Here is a 20,706-nt window from a genome sequence, read left to right as displayed (position 1 = left end):
GCCGTTTTGGAAATCTGCCCCTTATGACATCACAGGTGGGCGTGTCCACCTAGATGTGTGATGGATAGATGAGCAACGTTTGCTACAGTCCCACTGGGGTAGGCTGGTAGACAAATCTATCCAGCGCACATCTAGGTGGACATACCCACCTGTGATGTCATAAGGGGCAGATTTCCAAAACGGCTTGTAACGGCTAATCACACTCACACCTGGTGGCATGTCATGGGACCTTTAAGTAAATTACTTTTAAAAGTTGATCATAGACGAGGGTGGTGTGGTGTGTAACTTTGGCAAGAACCTAAATGTGTGCCCTCACCTTCCATGATTGCTACAGGATCTTCAATCTTCGGTCGTAAGATATTCGGACCAAAGACGGTGCCTAGATTCTGGACACTCATTTTATTCACTCCTGAGTAGGATTGGACTTCATCTAGGAATCTGCAGGACAGAGAAACAACAGAGAACACAAGTTATACAATGAAACGACAATCTCTCGTATTATTATTATAGATGTTTCATTGTACAAACCTGCAAATGTATGTGAGGAGATTGTAGTTGACTTGAGGTAGACCTTTCACAAGTTTCCTCAATTCCGCAATCCCCTGCAGGCAAACACAAACACATAGCTTAATCCGCTGTACATCCTCATCACAGCCATACTACCCATGTACTACCTATAGACACGATCATGCCGTGTATTCATAGGGACTAGAACAATAAAACACAGCCATACACAAGAGCCATATCAAAACATATTCTGACTCATAGAAGCGACCCAAAAAAAGATTATTAATGGGTAATGTGATCCCAAACTATCATTTGAACTCAATCCCTTCCAGTAGAACTAATGGATCAGTGAAGCAGCTGACAGAATGGGGTCAGTGGAGGTACAGCCTCACACAATGGACCAACTTGTAGTTTGTTCCATTAGCCGTTGACACTATTTACTTATTAAGCACCCCTGTTATACAGAGCGACCGCTCATTCAGATACGCGTTGTCAACGAGCCGGCGGAGGGCGTCTTGCTCTAGGACGCCGACAGGTTAGGTCAAAGTGGTCCCTGGGGATTTTTATTTGATTTATTTAACCTTTATTTATCCAGGTGAGTCCCATTGAGACCTTCAGCCTCTTTTTCAAGGGAGCCCTGACATACAGACAGACAAGACAAGACATTGCACCAAAAAAACACGATGAGGCATAGAAACTGATCACGTAGACATTACACAAAAATATGACGAAACACAAAAACAGAGCACGGAAAAGACAGGTTCAACAAAACATAGCTTAACACTGGGAAGAGAACCACGGTAGCCCCGGCCCTCTCACCCCCCCCGCCCCCCCCAGGAATGATCCTGGTACTCACCGTGGCGTCGTCCTTGCTGAGCAGCTTGGTGCAGGCCAGGAAGCAGTCGTACTGGGAGAAGGGAACCACGGGCTCTGGAAGCTCTCTGAGGTACAGCTTCAACAGAGACGCCACCGTATGGACGTCTGTGTTGCTGTACAGGGGGAGGGAGGGAGGGGGGAGGGAGAGGGGGGAGGGGGAGGGAGGGGGGGAGAGAGAGAGGGGGGAGGGAGGGAGAGCGGGAGGGAGAGAGAGAGAAGGAAAGAGAGAGGGAAGGAGAGGGAGAAAGTGAAAGAGAAAAGGGGAGGGAAAGAGAGAGTGAGGGGGGAGAGAGGGAGAGGGAGGGGGGGAGGGAGAGAGAGAGGGAGGGAGAGAGAGAGGGGGGGAGGGAGGGAGGGAGGGAGGGAGGGAGAGGGCCAAGTTAGTTTTGAAAACGTTATATAGAAATATTTCCTCCCCCAGAGACATTCATGAGCAGGTGTGGGCGAGAGATTGTACAGTGACAGGGAAAAAAGCTGGACATGCTCTTGTGTGTCGCAAAATGCAAAGTGCCCTTAATTTTGTCTCGCTCTCCTGTTGTGACGTGCATACGTCTACAGAGAGCTATCCGATCAAACATGAACAACATCGAATATGTGTATGACGTCCTGATTGGTCCTACCTCCGTAACATGGAGAAAATAAGTTAACTTGAGTTGAGCACAAAAGGAGGAGGAAGAGGAAGGAGGAGGAGTATTTCCGTTCTTCCAGGGTGGATACATCTGTGAATGTACCACTGTCCTACGAAGGACAGCCAGGTGATGTACTGGCAGAAGTTCCTTGAAGTATTCCATTGCAGCTCTTATTTATCACCCTCCATTGATACACTTGGCGGGGGCAGATGAGTTCAGCAGAGGATGTGGTGTGCAGATAGGAAGAGGAGGATTCCATTACTGTGTGTGCGTGTGCATGTGTGTGTGTGTCATGCTGAGTTATAGATAATGCTAATACATCACCACAGCAGCTATGCTACAGACGCTGCTATGGAAAATAGTTCCATCGCCCCATGACCACCCAGGCATCCACCACAGTTCATACAATAGCAGAGACTGTTAGATACAAGAGATGTCATTTCTTCCACAGAAAATGACAGTACATCTTGCTACCATGCTCAAATGTTGTAGTGTTGTAGTTGTGTGTTAATTTTGTCATCGTGTTGTATTTAAGACAATATAATTACTTTAAGGGCTCGCTACTCCACTGGTATGTAACTTCTATAACCACATTCCAGCAATTAGTAGACTGGTCTTAAAACATAAAGCAACTGATCTATCTCCGGCACTTTTGGAGAAAAAAAAAAGAAGAAAGTACGCACTTAACAAATCCAAAAGAGGAGATGCAATCCAAACGGGAGCTGTCGACGGCCTGAAACTTTACTTGAACTTATTCCATCTGCGCCCGCCCGACCTCCACATAGTATATCTGCCATGCATATGCAGGGCCATTCCATAAGTCATGAGGCTGTCACGATGATGTATGGTGTTGACCGCGCACCGCTTAGTATAAACAGGTTCCAATGCTTGGACCGGCGCCTATTAACTCACTCACTGCATCTCTCCTCTCTCACAGGTCGGTATTCCAGGTTGTAACAACAGATTTTCACATGGTCCCTAAGATCTTTCTTGGCATGGGAGATACGTTTTTTTCTTTGAGCTTCATGTCAACTGGTAAGTGCTGCACATCATCCTGCAGAGGCTCCGATTCACTATTTGCTGCTTGCTGCTCTTAGCTTCTTGTAGGCCCTCTAGTGCTTCTTGTAGGCCCTCTAGTGCTTCTTGTAGGCCTTCTAGTGCTTCTTGTAGGCCCTCTAGTGCTTCTGGAAGGCCCTCTAGTGCTTCTGGAAGGCCCTCTAGTGCTTCTTGTAGGCCCTCTAGTGCTTCTGGTAGGACTTCCACCTCTCTAGTACACTGAGTGCGAAGGCACATTTTCCACTCTACCAGAGACGACTACAGTCCAGTGAAATGCTTCTTGGTAAATCCAGGAATCTCAATGACCCGACATGCTACTCTATAAAAAAAGAATGTGTTGCACCCAAAAAGGTCCAGTGGAGCGTGAAATTAGACAGTAAAGTCACCTCGGGCGGTGCAAGCTTGGCCAGATTGGAGTTAGATACCTATGACATAAGGTCATTGATCTGAAGTCATGTTGGTGTGAATGATATGACACCATTACTGGGTCAATTATTGTGTGTGCACCCAGGTCGAAATAAATACAACTGTACATTTCAAAAGCAAACAGCTCAGTCAAAACTTTAATAAAAGCATTAGGATCATGTAAAAATCAAATTTGTATTTATTCATCAAAATGATGAAACACACACACAAAAAAAAAAAAGATGAGACGTTATGATGGCGCAGATGTTAACAAACGACTCTCCAACCATTTTTTAAGCTATAAAACATTTTCCAGCTGTGTGTGATTGTGTGTTGCTCCAGCCCTCTCATCCCCGTGCGTGTGTGTGAGGCGGCGGCGGCGTGCTTCCACCTTACCAGTCGAAGGAGGGCTTCTCCCCGCAGTCGAAGGCGTCCTGGAGCTCCTTCACCAGGTTGGCCTGGCCCGGCAGCCTGAACAGGCCCTCCTCCTGCAGGCCCTGCTGCCGGATGAAGTCCACGCACTGCTCCACCAGCATGGGGGCCAGCTTGTTGCCATAGCGCCGTTCGTAACGCACCGTCTCCTCCAGCTTCTGGCCGAAGATGCCTGGGAACGCACAGCCCCCCCGTGCCGATGTTATCACAGTGAGCGCTTCAGTGCTGGATGGAAACTGTGGCTTTATTGAAAGGCGACAGTTACACTCACATGATTGAATACATGGGTTTGAATGACCGGATAACATTTGAATGGATGTTGTTCTTACACACGTACCCACGTTCAGGCACAAACATATGCACGCATACACGCACGCACGCACACACAGTAATTGTCCCATCAGTGTGTACAGTATACCCCTGGCAGTGACATATTTAAGGGCGAGTTGATCAACTTGGTTGGTGACAAACCCCTCGGTCGGCTCCCATGCATGGCTTGTGGTACAGAGTTGTGTATGGAGGAGAGCATGAACTGAATATGCAGACTAGCAAAAGCCTTGGTCTGGACAGAGGGGAACTCAATCCCTCCACATCCTGCTGCCCTTCTCCTGCTCTTTGTGTGTGTGTGTGTGTGTGTGTGTGTGTGTGTGTGTGTGTGTGTGTGTGTGTGTGTGTGTGTGTGTGTGTGTGTGTGTGTGTGTGTGTGTGTGAAACTGCCTGGTTATCAGCACAGGTCTCTCATACAAACTGGGATTAACACCTCTTTCCTGGGCCAATACACGCCCACACACTGGAACCCCGGTCCTCCTGATCACACACACACACACACACACACACACACACACACACACACACACACACACACACACACACACACACACACACACACACACACACACACACACACACACACACACACACACACACACACACCTTCCTTGCCGTAGTATTTAATAAGAGGTATTTTGTTGGTTTTTACTAAAATACTAAATGTAATTATGTATCGTAAAACACACACTTACCAGGCTATGATCAACTTTGGTGCGAAGCCAAATTTTTGCAAAGCACACATTGTAGATTGTCAAGCTCTAATGCACACAGTGTGACCATTATAATCAGCAGATATATATCAGGCTAAACACACATTCAATCTATCTTTTCCCTGAATCTGGAAGCGATCCAACAATCCACAACTTATTTTTTATCCCCCTCCATGAACTTTATTGGTATATATAAAGACTATGTCAATTTTGCTTGCGCCAGTTTATGCACCGTATTTTAGATCGGGTGCGTGCACTTGCATTTATGACACAAATTATGTAACGTTACTACCTCAGAGCAGGCCTCTTAACGACACCGTACAAAAGGGCGTCCCTCCAGGACGTTTGTGGAACATCACATTACCATCCATAGCGTCTCTGAAGATCCACACCGAGAGGCCACAGCTGCACATGTCACAGGCTCCCTGTGAACGCTACGCCCCCGTCTTATACTCCCATGAATGACAATGGAGGTTTTCTCTCATCGCCGGAGCGGGACACGACGACTTTGACGGCAAGAAGGGACCCCCTGACGGCTGCCTCTGTGTCAAACTCAGTGATCTATGGGGAGTGCCCTCTTTCTCTGTCTGTCTCCCTGTCTGTCTGTCCCCCCCGTCTGTCTGTCTCCAGCAGGAGGAGACAAGGCCCAGGGGGATTATGTCAGCCAATAGGCTGCTCCCGGAGTGGGCTGAAATATGGAGCTTTGTGTGTGGGTCCATAACTCTGTGTGTTCATGTGTGTATAACTGTGTGTGTGTGTGTGTGTGTGTTTGTCTGTGTGTGTGTGTATAACTGTGTATCTGTGTGTGTGTGTGCATATAACCCTGTATATGTTTGTGTATAACTGTGTGTGTGTGTGTGTGTGTGTGTGTGTGTGTGTATATAACTCTGTATATGTGTGTGTATAACTGTGTGTCTGTTTGAGACGGTACAAGTGACATCGATGTGAATGTGTGTGGGTGTTTGAAGAGGCAAATTAGGGTTTTCCTGTTTGAGTGTGCGCGCGCAGCAGTGACTGAGTGTGGACTATGTATGGGGAATTGGGACTGAGAGTTAGAGAGAGTGTGTGCGTACGCATCATTGTGTCCGTGCGCGAGTGTGTGTGTGTGTGTGTGTGTGTGTGTGTGTGTGTGTGTGTGTGTGTGTGTGTCCTGATCGGGTGACAAAGAGCACCCACCCCCTACTCCAACATGGAGCCCCCGCTCCCAACTTTGACAAATGGCTCGTCCTTTTGAAGAGCAGTCAACTGAGATACAACTCAAACTCCCGGCACTGAAAACACAGGGGCTAACTCATCTTCATCTATGCACCGCGCACGCACGCACGCACGCACGCACGCACGCACGCACGCACGCACGCACACACACACACACACACGCACGCACACACACACACCTCTGCCAGTCAATATGGTGCCAGGGGAGCCCAGCAGGAACAGCTAATTGATGCTAATGTCTCGATATATTATTTATTTGCACAGTACTACTGCTACTACTACAGTAGACATTGGTGTGTGTGTGTGGAGATGTGTCTCTCTCAAACACATATGCAATACACCGTACAAATAATAATATAATAGTATTCAGTGTAAAATGTGATACTTATATATGCAGAAATAAGCATGAACTAAATGTAAATGTAAAGATAACTAGTAAAAGTTTCTAGTTATCGTGATATTGATGATGATGTTCATGTTTACAAACTTACTTAAGTGAACAAAGTGAATGGTGTTCATGTTAACTTAGGTATTCATTTATACATAATTTAAGAGGGTGAGCGTCAGTAGGGTGAGGGTTAACTATACCCCACTTACCCTAACCCCTATGCTAATGCTATATAGTGATGCATTAACTACATTAACTACGGTTACCGGTCCAACTCTTTAACCAGTAGGCCACGGATGCCCACCATGTAAAGTGTTAGCAAACCACCAACACAATGAGTGTTATGTGACGTGGACATACAGTACATTGAGAACACAGGTGAGACATACTGACCTCCACCGAAGGGTGCCCAGATGACCCTGCGTATGGTCTTCACCCAATCCTCCATGTCATTCTGGGTGTTGGCCATGAGTAGGTAGGTCTCATGGTTAGCGGTCATTCGCTCCCTGTCTCCTCCTGGTCAAACACAAGCACAAAAGCAGGCAGAAGTTAGAGTCTCGAGGTCTCCATGCATGGCTCTACTGGGCTGGGCCCAGGGGGGCGAAACACAGGGGGACTCTGGGTGGGTCCGGGACTCCTTGATTGACACTTGAGACTCCTGAAAGCCTCAATGGCAACATTTTGGGGGGAAAGTCCCTGGAATGAAAATATATATGTCACTAGCAATTGTCACTAAAACTCCTGCCCAGACAGGGCACAACACATCCGCACACTCCTCAACACCACCGTCTGAAAAAAGTCACTTTGACGTCCCCAAAAAAACCACAACTTGAGTACAGAGAACGTTCACAAACTGGCCGGCGGAAACTGGCACAAGAAAAACGGCAGTTTCAATTTAGTAAAAGTGACACGATCTTTTACCCACTCCCTTACACCAACAAGTGGCCAGCTCAGGATGCTACTGGTATTGAGTCTGTGTAAGACTTCAGCATAACACCGGAGTACTAGGTAGGGTGGCCCCCCCCCCCCCCCCCGATCATATATTATTGATCTGGACACTGGCCGAGCCCCCCGGTTGCCAGAGTCATGACTTTCATGTTTTTTATTCTCCCATTATTAGCAATATCCTTTTTGGCTCATGATCCTAGTCCAAGCCCAATTGCCATCCATGGCGCCAGCACGTTTTTATTTCCTGTAATAATTTATGACCTCATTTGGGAGCAGGATTCGATATGTAAAAAAAAAAAAAAAAAAAAAAAGAGTCTGCATTACATTACTTTCAATATGAAAGCTTTGGTTCCAAAGAAACCCAATGTTTAGTTTGAGTACAAAATGTTTCAAGGGGGATAAATTATGCATGGCGTTCTCGGCTGCCTACAATCACACACTCCCCAGGGGTCTTTCCTCTGGCTTCATTTATTGATTGCAACTCAAGATGAGATCAATTTGCTGGTTTAAAAGCTTTATTTATAGACCTCAGCACAAGTTGACAGATGTATTTTGTTAGCACTTAGTTGGTTTATATTGCAATCAACTCCATATCTGAACATTATAAAGTGGATGCAAATTATAAATTCAAGTAGTTTAGGGTTGTTCTGTTACATTATAGGTGAAAAACTAATATGAAACAAATGGGAGACAAGCAATGCTACTGCTGTGGTCAATTTAGAAGCCAAATGCCAGATGTTTGTCTACTGATCCACCACACACACACACACACACACACACACACACACACACACACACACACACACACACACACACACACACACACACACACAGCCTAGGAACAGACAACCAAGCAACACACAGCGTGGTTGTATTTGAAGGGGGTCCAGTTGTTAAACCCAGCATGGGAAACCAGGTCAGCATTTTACAGTCGATGTGAAACCCTGACAAGAGATTGATGGCCATTGTCTGATTGATGAGATCTCGTTAACGGGCAGCAGATGTCACTGTTTACCCGATGAGTATATGCTGCATGTTTGAAATGCTGACCGCTCAATTAGATTCCACCCCAAAGAAGACCCAGTGAACAACTGTCTGACCCCTGTGTGTGAACTGTTTTGGTTGGACAACTCAACGAATCTCTGGGTTTCTGTTTAGTTTTTAAAGCTATATTAATGCTGATTCAACGGCTGAGTGGCTGTCTCACATTAGACACACTTTTATCCTGCTATATTGGTTCTAATTAGTTCTAAATGAGTCAACAAACAAAGAAATACCAAGAGAGAGCATCAGCCGATTAATCAGTTGCTACCGGCAACTTCTTTACACACAAAACAGAGTTCAAGCATCCTTAAGCCCTGGCATCTTCATGTTCTTCGTCTACTTTCTCCTTCCTGATCCCTTTATTGTCTCCTGCTGGCATTGCAGAGGACCCATCCTCCGATGCCTCCTCGTGAAACCAGAGCCCAGCTGTTTGTCGGAGTTCCTCTGTCAGGGGTCAGCCTTTACAACACCAGGGGTCGAGAAGGCCTGCCAGTCCCCCCTCCTGTCAGTCAGTCTGTCTTGTCTGTCTTCAAGAGTCCCCCCCCCGTTGTGCTCCTCATTGTTTGGATGCCTTCTGCCGTGTGGACCCCTCTACCACTGTACTTAAAGAAGCCCCTATTTTACCGCCAGCTGTGATGTTGATGAGCCGTTACAAGCCGTACTAATGTCCCCTTTAGTGAAATCACACGTGGAACCGTCCACCCAGATGTATGATAGATGGGTAGCTCGAGCTACAAGGCGATCCGGTGGACTGTCCCGACCGGGGGGGGGATCGATCCATCATCCGTCTGGATTCTGGACACTCCCATGTGTGATCACTCTGTCACTATGGCAGCTACAGGCCCCGGCGACCTCCAGAACCCATCTCCTCAGAAAGCACCGAGCAGGGCGGCTCCTGGGGTCAACCAGCTAATGTGCTCACCACGTAGACAGCTCTCCTTGTAGCGACCCCGGTTTGATTCCCACCTGTGGTCCTATGCTACATGTCAATCCGTCCCTCTTCTCCAACCTGCTTTCATGTCTCACAGTCTCTCCTTACTATCCGGTCCCATGAACACACAAAAGTGCCCATCGTATGCAACAAAAAACAAGCTGGCATGAGCCGATAGTGACGTAATCGCAGCCCTCACCACCGTGTGGTTTATAAGTGATTAGTCACACACCTCTGACATTTTGAAGTGCAGACTTCACATCCGTGGCACTGCACGAACGGCACATCACGAGATCTTGTACTCTGATTATGTGGTCTGGGTTTTAAATGACTGCCGGACTCACTCCCCCAGGGCCTCAGGAGCAGGTGTGATGTACATAATCAAGCAGGCAAGTTCCCAGCTGTGGCAAGTCCCTGCTCTGGGCCGGGCCGGGTGGAACTCCATCAAGTGATAACAGACTGAATGATGACGTGACCAGCCTACACACATGCTCTGGTTGCATCTCTCCCAAACACACTGAGGGTTCGCCAACGGCTGACTGCTTTAACGTTGAGTATGTGTGTGGGCCACACCAACCACCCCCTAAGTTTGAGAGCTTGAATGCCTTACTCTTTCTCCGATTTAAAACCCATCGTTAATCATTGACTAGAGAAGGTGTGGGAGGCACAGCTCAGCTCTGGCTTATCCACAAGCCGTTGTGCACCTTGGAGCCACAGTCTTCAACTGACTAAAAGTGAGTGGTAAAAATGTGAGGTTTGGAAGAGCTTTGCAATGTATCATCAGGTCAGTGTGCTTATAAATGTGAGGATTGATTATTGATGATACATTTATTAAACGTCCACTACAGCATGTGGTTTAAGTCTGTAGTTGATCAAGGATTGCTAATGTAAATCTCCTTCGATCTTACTGCGCGCGATCAGGAGAACCAACTGCAGAATGGAGGTGTCCCTATCGTTGGTTCTTGTGCAATCACTGCACCAATCTTTTGCCATTTTTTGCATCTATTTATAAGTCAAGAAAATCGAGAAAAAAACATAAATAAATTGAGCAATGAATGTAGAAATATTTCCATACATAACTTTCATAACCACCCTATTAAGTTATTTGATCTAATTAACTTAACTATATAATCATCCTTAATTGAGTCAGTTGGTCTTACGCCAATCCACGCGCTTCAATAATGACGTCATGTTAGGTAATAACTTTGTAAGACATCTAGTAGCCTAAAATGTCCTAGAAGGAATACGCTTTTGTACAGAACGACTGCAAACCAGTGCTCTACATATGCTCCAGCGAATCTATTGAGAAGTCTCTCTCTCTTAGTTTCTCTATTGAGAATGTAAACAATATACAAATAAACATAAATGCAATATCCATTGCCTTCAGACGAACAAAAAAAGAAAGATTGCTTGATAAATTGATAACACATGAGCCACATTGACTTCAACTCCAAACATGATTAGTAAATCCACTACACACATCGACTATGCCGTTTCCCTGGGCACCGCCGATGTAACAAGTGCCCCTCTGCTGCGATACAACGATTGGACTTGAATGCAAATGCGTTAACATTTATAAAACAAACAAGTGGTAGAGGCATCGCACACTTCTCTGGGGCTCTCAATGAACATGATCGCATGACGTGATCCCCCGTCTCATCCACAACACCGCTACAGCGGGCTGGTTAAAACAGCACATTTCGGTTCGCCCTGTTGAATGCGGCATTTCCGTCATAAATCCTCACTGTACAATCCCGTTAAAACATCACAGCAGACCCCCACCAGCCCCGGGAGTGACATCAGAAACCATCAGCGAACAAGCGGTTAACACGCAGATCTAATGGTGTCACACACATGTCAGTGAAAGAAGAAGTTTGCCTTACGGTATGAAAATGACAAAAAGGTCGATGAACCTCCCGGGTAACACGTCACGCTCGGCTCGTGAACGACGGCTATTAAAGCGGATGTGGCTCGTGTCCCCCCGCCAGCTGATGTACGACCAAACAACGGCACTAAAACTCACCCTCGGTGGACTACAGCGAGCGAAATAGAGAGAGAGAGAGTGAGATAGAGAGGCAGAGAGCGAGCGAGAGAGAGAGAGAGTCGCCACAAGCTGCCTTCTTCTACCCTACCCGGGTGAATGAGATACTAAACAATTACGCTCACAACCACTTCATAGACTCAAGTACGGCAGAAACAAGTCACGAAGGAGCCGACAGCGAAATCCGTGCATATACAGACGCACGCACGCGCGCGCACATGCACACGCACGCAGACACACACACACGCGCGCGTGCGTTGTTTATTACCCCCGAAAGTATCTGAACGGTGGGAGTATTTAAAACCAGAGGCTCGACTCATTCTCATTTCAAAGCGCTGTGTTCCTGTGCGAGCGAAAGCCCATATAATCACGTGGACGTGTTGTGAATTCCCCCGGGGGTGGGGGGCACACTGCGTGTTATTAATCCAAGAAGCCTTGTCAAGCGCAGGCCTACTGCTGCTGCGTCTGGCCGCCTCGATCTCCTCCCGTCCCGACGCGGCCACTGGGACACCACCATGATACATATTGTGCAGCAGGGCTTATTATACCGCATACCACATGTGTGAGAGCACCGTGCTGCTGTCCTCCTGCCATTTCCTGTTGTCGTTTTTTTTTTCCGCAGTTATGTACTTGATTTATTGAGTTTATACTGGAGGCTCCTGACGTCCACAAGGCACAGTCGTGTTCTTTTTTTCTTTCCGTGGATACGACTATTGGTTTGATCCAGGTGTGACCTACTTTCATGCAAGGAGCCCCAGTGTGAATGACATAAGCAGAATGAAATTGGAGTAGTGAGATATTATTCCATTTGATATCGTGGAGAAGTAAGGATGGCAAGAGTTAACTTGTAACCACTATCGGACCCCAGTCTCCCTTATTGTTTAAAGAGCGGCTAATTTAATCAAGGCTGGTTTTGTCTACCTTGCAGTATCCAACCCTTACATCGTAAAAAAAGATATGGCAGGATTGTGTCTCCTAACCGCTCCCACGTAGTCGATATCAGTGAACGACCCAACCCAACCGGCCCACAGCAAAAAGACGTCAAGTCTGAAACCGAAGTCAAACTCACCCTTCCGAGCACACACACATTGACCCTTTCAATTGTAATCAGTAGACATAACCTTCACCGCAACTTCTAACAACACACAAACGTTTTACAAAATAGTTTGGGCATGGTTACGTTCATAACACTAATAAAAGACTAAAAGACTGATAACTGATAACGTTTTCATTTATCATTAATGATAACGTTTTCATTTATCATTAATTGCTAAGCTGTGGTTGGTTTGAGGTGGCTTTTAACACACCCACATTGTCCCCATCAAGCGCGCGTCTTATCAATCGGACGCTCCGCCGGCGAGCGTCGTCTCCATGGAGACCACGTACACTTCTAGAGTCCGAGCGAGACGAGACCTCGACCAGCCGCGGAGGTCCCGCCGTGACGCGGCGGCAGTAAAGACCGACGTGAGACGGACACGACAGCTGCCGCCGCCACCTCCCCTCGGTTTTAAAACCAACACGACACCGGGGGAAGTTGAAACAAGGGGATGCACTTATGTCCCACTACAACGCTCGGCCGTTTCCTGCTGCTGCTCACGTCCGGTGAACTGACGTTAAAAGTGTCACCGAGTTCGGGTTATTTCTGGCAGTGAGAAAAAAAACAAAAAAAAAACAACCCCCATAGGAAGTCAAATATAGAAATAGGAAAAAATAATAAAAGCTGAGTAAGATGCCTACATAGTATAGCCTGTAATTCAGCAAGCCAGTTTTGGGTGCGATTACAAGAATATCGCCAGCAGCAGTATGCTTGTATTTCAGACTGTGACCGGCAGTCTTCAGACTTGGCCGCGGTGTGCAGTGAGTGTAACCCTAACTAATGGTTGTGAACAGGTGGAGACAACAAAGGCAGCCCCTATGCTGTAATTACCCTGCAATGCTAGAGGCTCCTTATACATTATACACTCGTATACACACCCTGTACTTGGCCTCCAACGATGGAGATTGTCCTTATTATTAGCAAATAAAGACCCAACGGTTTACACAGTGTCAAATCAACATATACAAGTATGTGCATTTACTACCGCAGTTCCTGTGCTTCTTGCCAAGAACAGAGGAAGTCGCTGTACAGTCGCTGCACTGTTCCGGAAAACACATGAATCAAAATACTGGCTCAGCATTGTTTGGCTTTGAATGACTAAACCATATGTCAAGTTCCTTTCCAGGTGTGTGCGTGCCCGTGCGTGCGTGCGTGCGTGCGTGCGTGTGCGTGTGTGTGTGTGTGTATGTTTCAATGAATGATTGTGCCGGTCTTTCGGTTGTTTTTTGTATGCATGCTGGCTTCCTTCCTAGTCAGCAGTGGTGTTGTTGGATGTGTGCAGCCTACCAACGGCACGAAAGTGTGTCAACTGTTCTGTCAAGTGATCGCTCCTCTTTCTGGTGGCGCAAGAACACACCGTTTGTTTGTGTGCAAGCATGGGCAAGTTGAGATTCAATATTGTGCCTAATGATAGTCTGGAAACTTCTCAGTAGGCTGCGTGTCATAAATACTTTGAACTGCAGAGGACTGCAGAGGAAGTCAGTGTATCAGATTCACATTGGAGCAGGTTGTGTGGAAAATATCGCAGGACACACACACACACACAGGAGTACACACGCGTGCGGATACCACTACAAAGTCAAGTGCTCGGTTATTCGTGCTAACTTGTTAACTAGTTAAAAACCAAAGGTGATGTTTAAAATGTCCCCTATCGCGTTTGATCCGTTGTGGTTCGCTTCAAACTAGTTTTAAACACATTGAATTAGAACCACAAACCTGATTCTTCTACTGCAAAAAGTCCATTCCATTCCGGTGAAGCGTACACTAGTAGTCTAGACAAGCAAGCCGGAGACCTCAGCCATTTTCAAAGTGCTAATTTGCCTGTATATGCTGAGCCAGCCACAGGCTCCATTGGAGAGTGCGTATCGTGCTAGTTCGTCGTTTGTTACCTGGGTGTGAAGCGGGTAAATCAGCTAATCCATGATACTGTTGTAACCGATGCAGTGGCTGGTGAACCACTTCCATTTGCTCTCCCCGTCACACTCCTCACGTGGCCAGCCCAGGGGGGATCTGAATGGGACACACACCACTAGACCCGGGTGGCTGGCTGGCTGGCTGGCTGGCTGGCTGGCCGGCTGGCTGAGGGGAGTGGAGGACTGCTAGAATGTGTAACTCTCCCGGATAGTTCTTTTGGCCCCAGCTCAGCTCAGCGTGAGTGAGTGAGTGAGTGTGTGAGAGCGACTGTGTGAGAGAGAGCGAGCGAGTGTGTGTGTGTGTGTGTGTGTGTGTGCGAGTGAGTGTGTACAGCTGAGCGTTTGTGGGAGAGGAGAAGGGAGGACCTGAGGATTGGAGGAAAGGTGGGGGGGGGGGAATAGGAGAGAAACAAGAGAAAGAAGCCACACGCACACACACACACACACACACACACAGGCATCCATAGTCGCACATGGACACGCGCACACACACTAAAGAGAACACACACACACACACACACACACACACACACACACACACACACACACACACACACACACACACACACACACACACACACGCACACGCACGACTCCTCTTCGTGTCAGTGGGAGCAACAATAGGAGGGGCCGCTCTGTCTTCAGAGAGCCTGTTGGTCTGACACCAGGACATGACCCTGTGAGCAAACACGGGATCCCCTCAGCGCCGCTCCCTCCCATCCATGCATTGTTTTCGAAAACCATTCACAGGTCGACTCGTGATAGAAAAAAGGAGCCACGCCAGTAGAATGAGGCGTTTTACACACGCGTTCTGTAACTGGTCTTTAGTAGGTTTGCCATAAGGCCCACGAACAAATTAAGAGCAGAAAAGTATTTCTACTACTAGTATATATACTTTTTTTTTTTCTGTATTTCTTTGCCATTTGTTTAATTACATTAATCCAGAGAGTGTATGGTAAAGTTTATATTCAAGCAAAAACAAGGACAGAAAGCGCCAGGGAGGGATAGACTGTCCTACGTGCTCGATCGCGTGTGTACGCGTGTGTACAGTCACGACAACGACGGGGAGAATCCAAAAGGCCATTTACAAAACAAGCTGACATGGATGAAGTTTCAAATGCCATTCTAACCACAGTCTAACATCAACGGATTTATTTGGTGTGCCGACCACAGACCACAGGCGCACCCTGATGCATGTGTAAGGGTTTCCCAGACCACCCCCGGGGGGGTAGGGGGGACTCCGAGGCGCGCGCAACGGAGCCATGTATCACTGGTTTCCAGGTGCTTCACCAGCCTTCTGTATCTCCAGGGCCATCTCTTCCATGTATCTACAATCGGTGTCTCGTTTCATTTACCTCCCCTCAGTCAAAAAAGGTATTCAGGTCGCCAAATTGCTCACAGTTTCTTTTTTTCTCTTTCTGCGGCTACAGTTCCCGGTGGTCAGGGCTTATCAGCGGGGGTGATCAGTATGGAGACGGCTAAACATTAGCCTCTATCTGGAGTCGTGGCTGGGCTCCATTGTGTCTCGGGGAGAGAAAGTAGACCGAGCGAGAGAGAGAGAGCTCCATAGGTCTCTTCCACCGCTATCCATTACCCTCGGATGTTGATTGAGCGACAAAGCAAATAGCAAGAGGTCGGGTCAAAGGGGCTTCGCTTTGGTCGGACTCTACTGTCCCTCCCGGCCGGCCGCTGGGGAGCCACACTCATGACAAAGGCAAACATGACACCATTCCTCCCCATTAAAGGCATTCCACCCCCCCCCCCACCCCCTCACCTCCCCTCCCCCCCACCCACCCTCTCTGTCACCCCACACGAGAACCCTAAAAGACAACAGAGACCTGGGCTCACACATACAGTGTGTGTTATTGTAAGGCGCCGAGGCTGAGACACATGGGCGATCAAGAGATGGGAGGCCCACACACACACACACACACACACACACACACACACACACACACGACACACGCAATAATTCACCCTCACTCACATATTGATTTAACGTAATTTGTAAAAGGAGGTGTTTGCTCTGCAATGCTTTTCTTCGTACGGTTTCACACAGGCGTATGTCTCCTCGTATTTCCTCTCCTCATAAACCTCGGGAAGATTCCCCTGGCCAGCAGCATCCATCCACACGTCCTCACAGGGACCACAGGGGGGGGTGAGGGGGTACAAAAATAATAATAATAGTCAACGCATGTGGTCTTTATCTTGAACCGTACCCGACCCCGACGTGAACCTATACACTCCTCCACACAAACCTTCCGGTCACTCTAAAGTTAACACACAGCAAGCTGACACACAGTGCACATCTATCACGGTCATATGTCTGTGTGTGTGTGTGTGTGTGTGTGTGTGTGTGAGTCTGTGACATGTGTGCGCGCGCGTGTGTGTGTGTGTGTGTAAATGTCTGCATTTGTGTGTGTGTGCGTGTGTGTGTGTAAGAGGTACATTGGTTGACTGGAACATAATCACCTAGCATATTTCATAGCAACGGATCCCAGTGCAGAGAAGTCATGAACATTGTGTTCTGAATGCAGACCATCCAACTGCAAACGACTGAATTACCGCTAACAACAATTAACGACGACGCCGATGCAACAGACATCTGGTGACGTCACACCCCTCAAAGGAGCGTCCTTTAAGCAGGACGTCGTCCGCTCTAACATGTGGTGGACGAAACCCACGGCAAAGCCTTTCGCCGTGTCTTCCAGAGCGGCCCACGGCCTGTTGTGTCTTTGGTCAGTGTCGCCGTTCTGTCAAGTGGCCAACAGCCCTGATTACACAGCAACTAAATAAAGAGCTGCCTGCCGCCATCTGCCCCAGCCCGGGCTGCCAAGGAGGCTGTAAATACACGGCATTATGCAAGGGGGGGAATCCATCCCTGCTTTGAGGACGGAAACCAGGAGGCGCCCACTGGGTTCACGCAGAGTTTCCCCCCGATGCGACGGCTGTACGTCGGAACGGGAGACAGGTCAAACTGGGAACTTAAAACAGGTCTTGGTGCACACCGTTTTCCTTCATTCCCCACTGAGGCGCGGAGATCAAGAGTGGACGTCATTGAATATTAATATATCTAATATATTATACCATTGTTAACTCATTAATATATTCGATTTATTTATATATAGGCCTATATTTTAACGTCAATGTTTTCGTATGGAATACATTGTTCAAAATGAACAAGGTTTTTCGAGGTCCTTTTGCGGTTGGTCCTTTCGGGGTTTGTCCTTTCGGGGTTAGTTCATGGAGTGCAAAGCGATTCCCAAAGGGAGCGCACTATGAAGAGCGGCCATTAAGTCCAGCTACGGCTTCATTGGCTTCTGAAGGAGGATTAGAGGCTTGTTAAAGCTAAAGAGTGGCAGCTGTTTTCACTTGAAGTCCTCAGTTCTGCCCCTTTTACTGCAACAGGAGGTGGTGGAGGTGGGTTTCAAATGTGAAGCAGGAATGCTAACTAGCTTCTTAGGTATCATGAGAAACTCCTGCTAAGGCACGGCACTAAATAAACCTCCAGAGAGAGAGGGAGAGAGAGAGAGAGAGAGAGAGAGAGAGAAATAAAGACAGACAGAGAGAGAGAGAGAGAGAAATAAAGACAGAGACAGAGAGGGTCAGCGACAGAAATAAAGACAGAGAGAGAGAGAGAGAGAAACATAGGACAGAGAGAGACAGACAGACAGACAGAGAGAGAGAGAGAGAGAGAGAAAAAAAAAACAGACATAGACAGACACAGACACAGACAGACAGAGAGAGATAGAGAGAAAAAACTGAGAGACACAGACACAGACAGAGAGAGAGAGAGAGAGAGAGAGAAAAAACTGAGACAGACACAGACACAGACAGAGAGAGAGAGAGAGAGAGAGAAAAAAAAAACAGACATAGACAGACACAGACACAGACAGACAGAGAGATAGAGAGAAAAAACTGAGACAGACACAGACACAGACAGAGAGAGAGAGAGAGAGAGAGAAAAAAAACAGAGACATAGACAGACACAGACAGAGAGACAGACAGAGAGATAGAGAGAAATAACTGAGACAGACAGACACAGACAGAGAGAGAGAGAGAGAGAGAGACACAGAGACAGAGAGAGAGAGAGAGAGAGAGAGAGAGAGAGAGACAATAGGCCTCTGTAAGGTGAGTTAGAGAGGAGGAATGATTCCTCTTTTGATTCTGTAGTTCAACGAGCATATCCATCTAGGAAAACGGCAGATAAATCCTGTTATACCGCTTCACGTCACCATTTGACACGACGGGTAATCTCACTGGAATGAAAGCAGAACTTTAAGGGTTCAACGCACCAGACAGCTCTTCATTTCACGGAAAATAAACGGCTTGTGGAGGTTGAATACAAGAACACATAAACTGTTGAACTGAACAAGGAATATGTACAATGTAAACTACTTCAACACATGATTAACCGCAACATCAGCATCTGTGCATTTGGGTTTTTATTCTGTGAATAATGACCCTCCCTCTCTACACTCCCCCTCACACACACACACACACACACACACACACACACACACACACACACACACACACACACACACACACACACACACACACACAAGAATGCAGCCTTTATCTTGAAGCCACTGTTTAAAAACCTTGAATCAAATGTAATTAAAGTTACAGCCTTTATACTGTGATTGAAGCGATGGCTGGGGGCCACGGGAGCTCTGCGTCTCTACGCGGGGCGGCTCAACGCTTTTAGGTTGATGAAAACAGTCAACATCAACAGCTAATTATTTACTATCTAATCCTCTTAGCTTTGGGAAAAATGTCTTCTATCTCTCACTCACAAACACACGTACACACACACACACATAAAATGCAGTGTATCCACTTTTAAATGCGTTTTAAGTGCGTGAGAGTGCATAAAGGTCATCATCAGGGGAACGTCTGCCAGAATACCAAACAGATTAATGGGAGCTTGTAAAGTTTGTATTCCTGAGAAAGTGCGGGGGCCGAGGCCTGAGTCTGGCCTCAGAATGACGAGTGGACAAATTCAAGGCGAGTCCCTTTGAAGACGGTGAGTAACAGTAATAAAATGGGCTGCTCCATGTACGTTCTAACACTCCATTTAGCAGACCTAAGCATCCCAAGTTGGAAAAGTCTCAACACACATCTACAGATCAGTCTTTGGACCTCAACACGCCGTTTCTTTATCTAAAGAAACCTTTCAGGAATTGGAAGGTATTAAAGCTCTAGATTGGCCACCAACCCCCCCCCCCCCCCCCTCCCCCCTCCTGCCGAAAAAGGAAACTCAACTTTGACCCGTGGTTTAAAGAAGGACACAAAGGCTCGCAGTGGACTTGAGAAAGCACCTGTTTCTCTGTTTTGAACCGCTAACTACTACTCGCTAATGCTATCTTTCAGCACAGATGAGGACCCCGGGGAGGACGCACACACCTGCACTTCGCTCAGACGAAATTGATAGGTAGGGAAGGAGTCAACCGGGCCCGGGGAAGAAAGGGCTGCTTGAACTTTAAAGACACCGGGTGTGGAGAGAGAAACGGGCTCTTATTAAAACCTGTGTTCTCGAGGAATAACTCTTGAGGTATGAATAAGACTACCTAGCACTACGCGGTCCGTTCAAACGAAACAGCATAGAAAGAAAGATGAAAGAACATAAAGAAAAAAGACAAAAACACAGCAAAGCCATCGTTCTCTTGTCTCTCGTGTCTCATAAAAAACGGTTTTCCATTGACATTAAACAGGACGGCTGATGTCGGATGGCTCTTGTACTCTTGGGTTCCTGTGACTCTCGACAGTGGATCCAGCCGATGCTGGGGTCTGTCCCTGACCTACAGCTAAGGTATGACACCGTGTCACCCGGTGCCGGGGCTGATGAGGGGCTCAGGTGGTAGGGCACGTTAACAACCTCTTGTTGCACCGTTAACAGTGGCTCTGTGATACGGCCACTTGCACATTCCTGCATTCCGACAGCCTGTGGGGGCATGTTTGATGTGTGTGTGGCTGCTGCTGCTGCTGCCGCTGCTGCTGCTGGATATGTCTGGTTTTATTGCACACATGTGTGTGTGTGTGTGTGTGTGTCAGTGTGTGTGTGTGGGTCAGTGTGTGTGCGTGCGTGCGTGTGTGTAAGTGTGTGTGTGCGTGTGTGCGTACGTGTGTGTGTGTGGGCATATCTGTGTGATACTCTATTCCCCGGAGGCATGCACTACAAA

The 20,706-nt window shown here is 47.4% G+C and overlaps 1 protein-coding gene across 1 annotated transcript in view; it reads right to left on the bottom strand.

Annotated features, from left to right (window-relative positions):
- Window positions 1–20,706, bottom strand: part of arhgap24 (Rho GTPase activating protein 24) — a 51,345-nt gene that overhangs the window by 7,194 nt on the left and 23,445 nt on the right. The window contains exons 4-8 of the mRNA XM_084482720.1: window positions 6,942–7,064; window positions 3,870–4,077; window positions 1,364–1,496; window positions 529–602; window positions 317–438 (exon numbers count right to left, since the gene is read on the bottom strand). Of these exons, the coding sequence (XP_084338846.1) occupies window positions 317–438; window positions 529–602; window positions 1,364–1,496; window positions 3,870–4,077; window positions 6,942–7,064 (660 nt within the window). The remainder of the gene's footprint in view (window positions 1–316; window positions 439–528; window positions 603–1,363; window positions 1,497–3,869; window positions 4,078–6,941; window positions 7,065–20,706) is intronic.

Source organism: Micromesistius poutassou, assembly GCF_964030765.1.
Source record: "Micromesistius poutassou genome assembly, chromosome: 18".
Taxonomy (NCBI): Eukaryota; Metazoa; Chordata; class Actinopteri; order Gadiformes; family Gadidae; genus Micromesistius; species Micromesistius poutassou.
The sequence above is the reverse complement of the archived record's forward strand: the minus strand, read 5'-3'. Positions and strand labels throughout refer to the sequence as shown.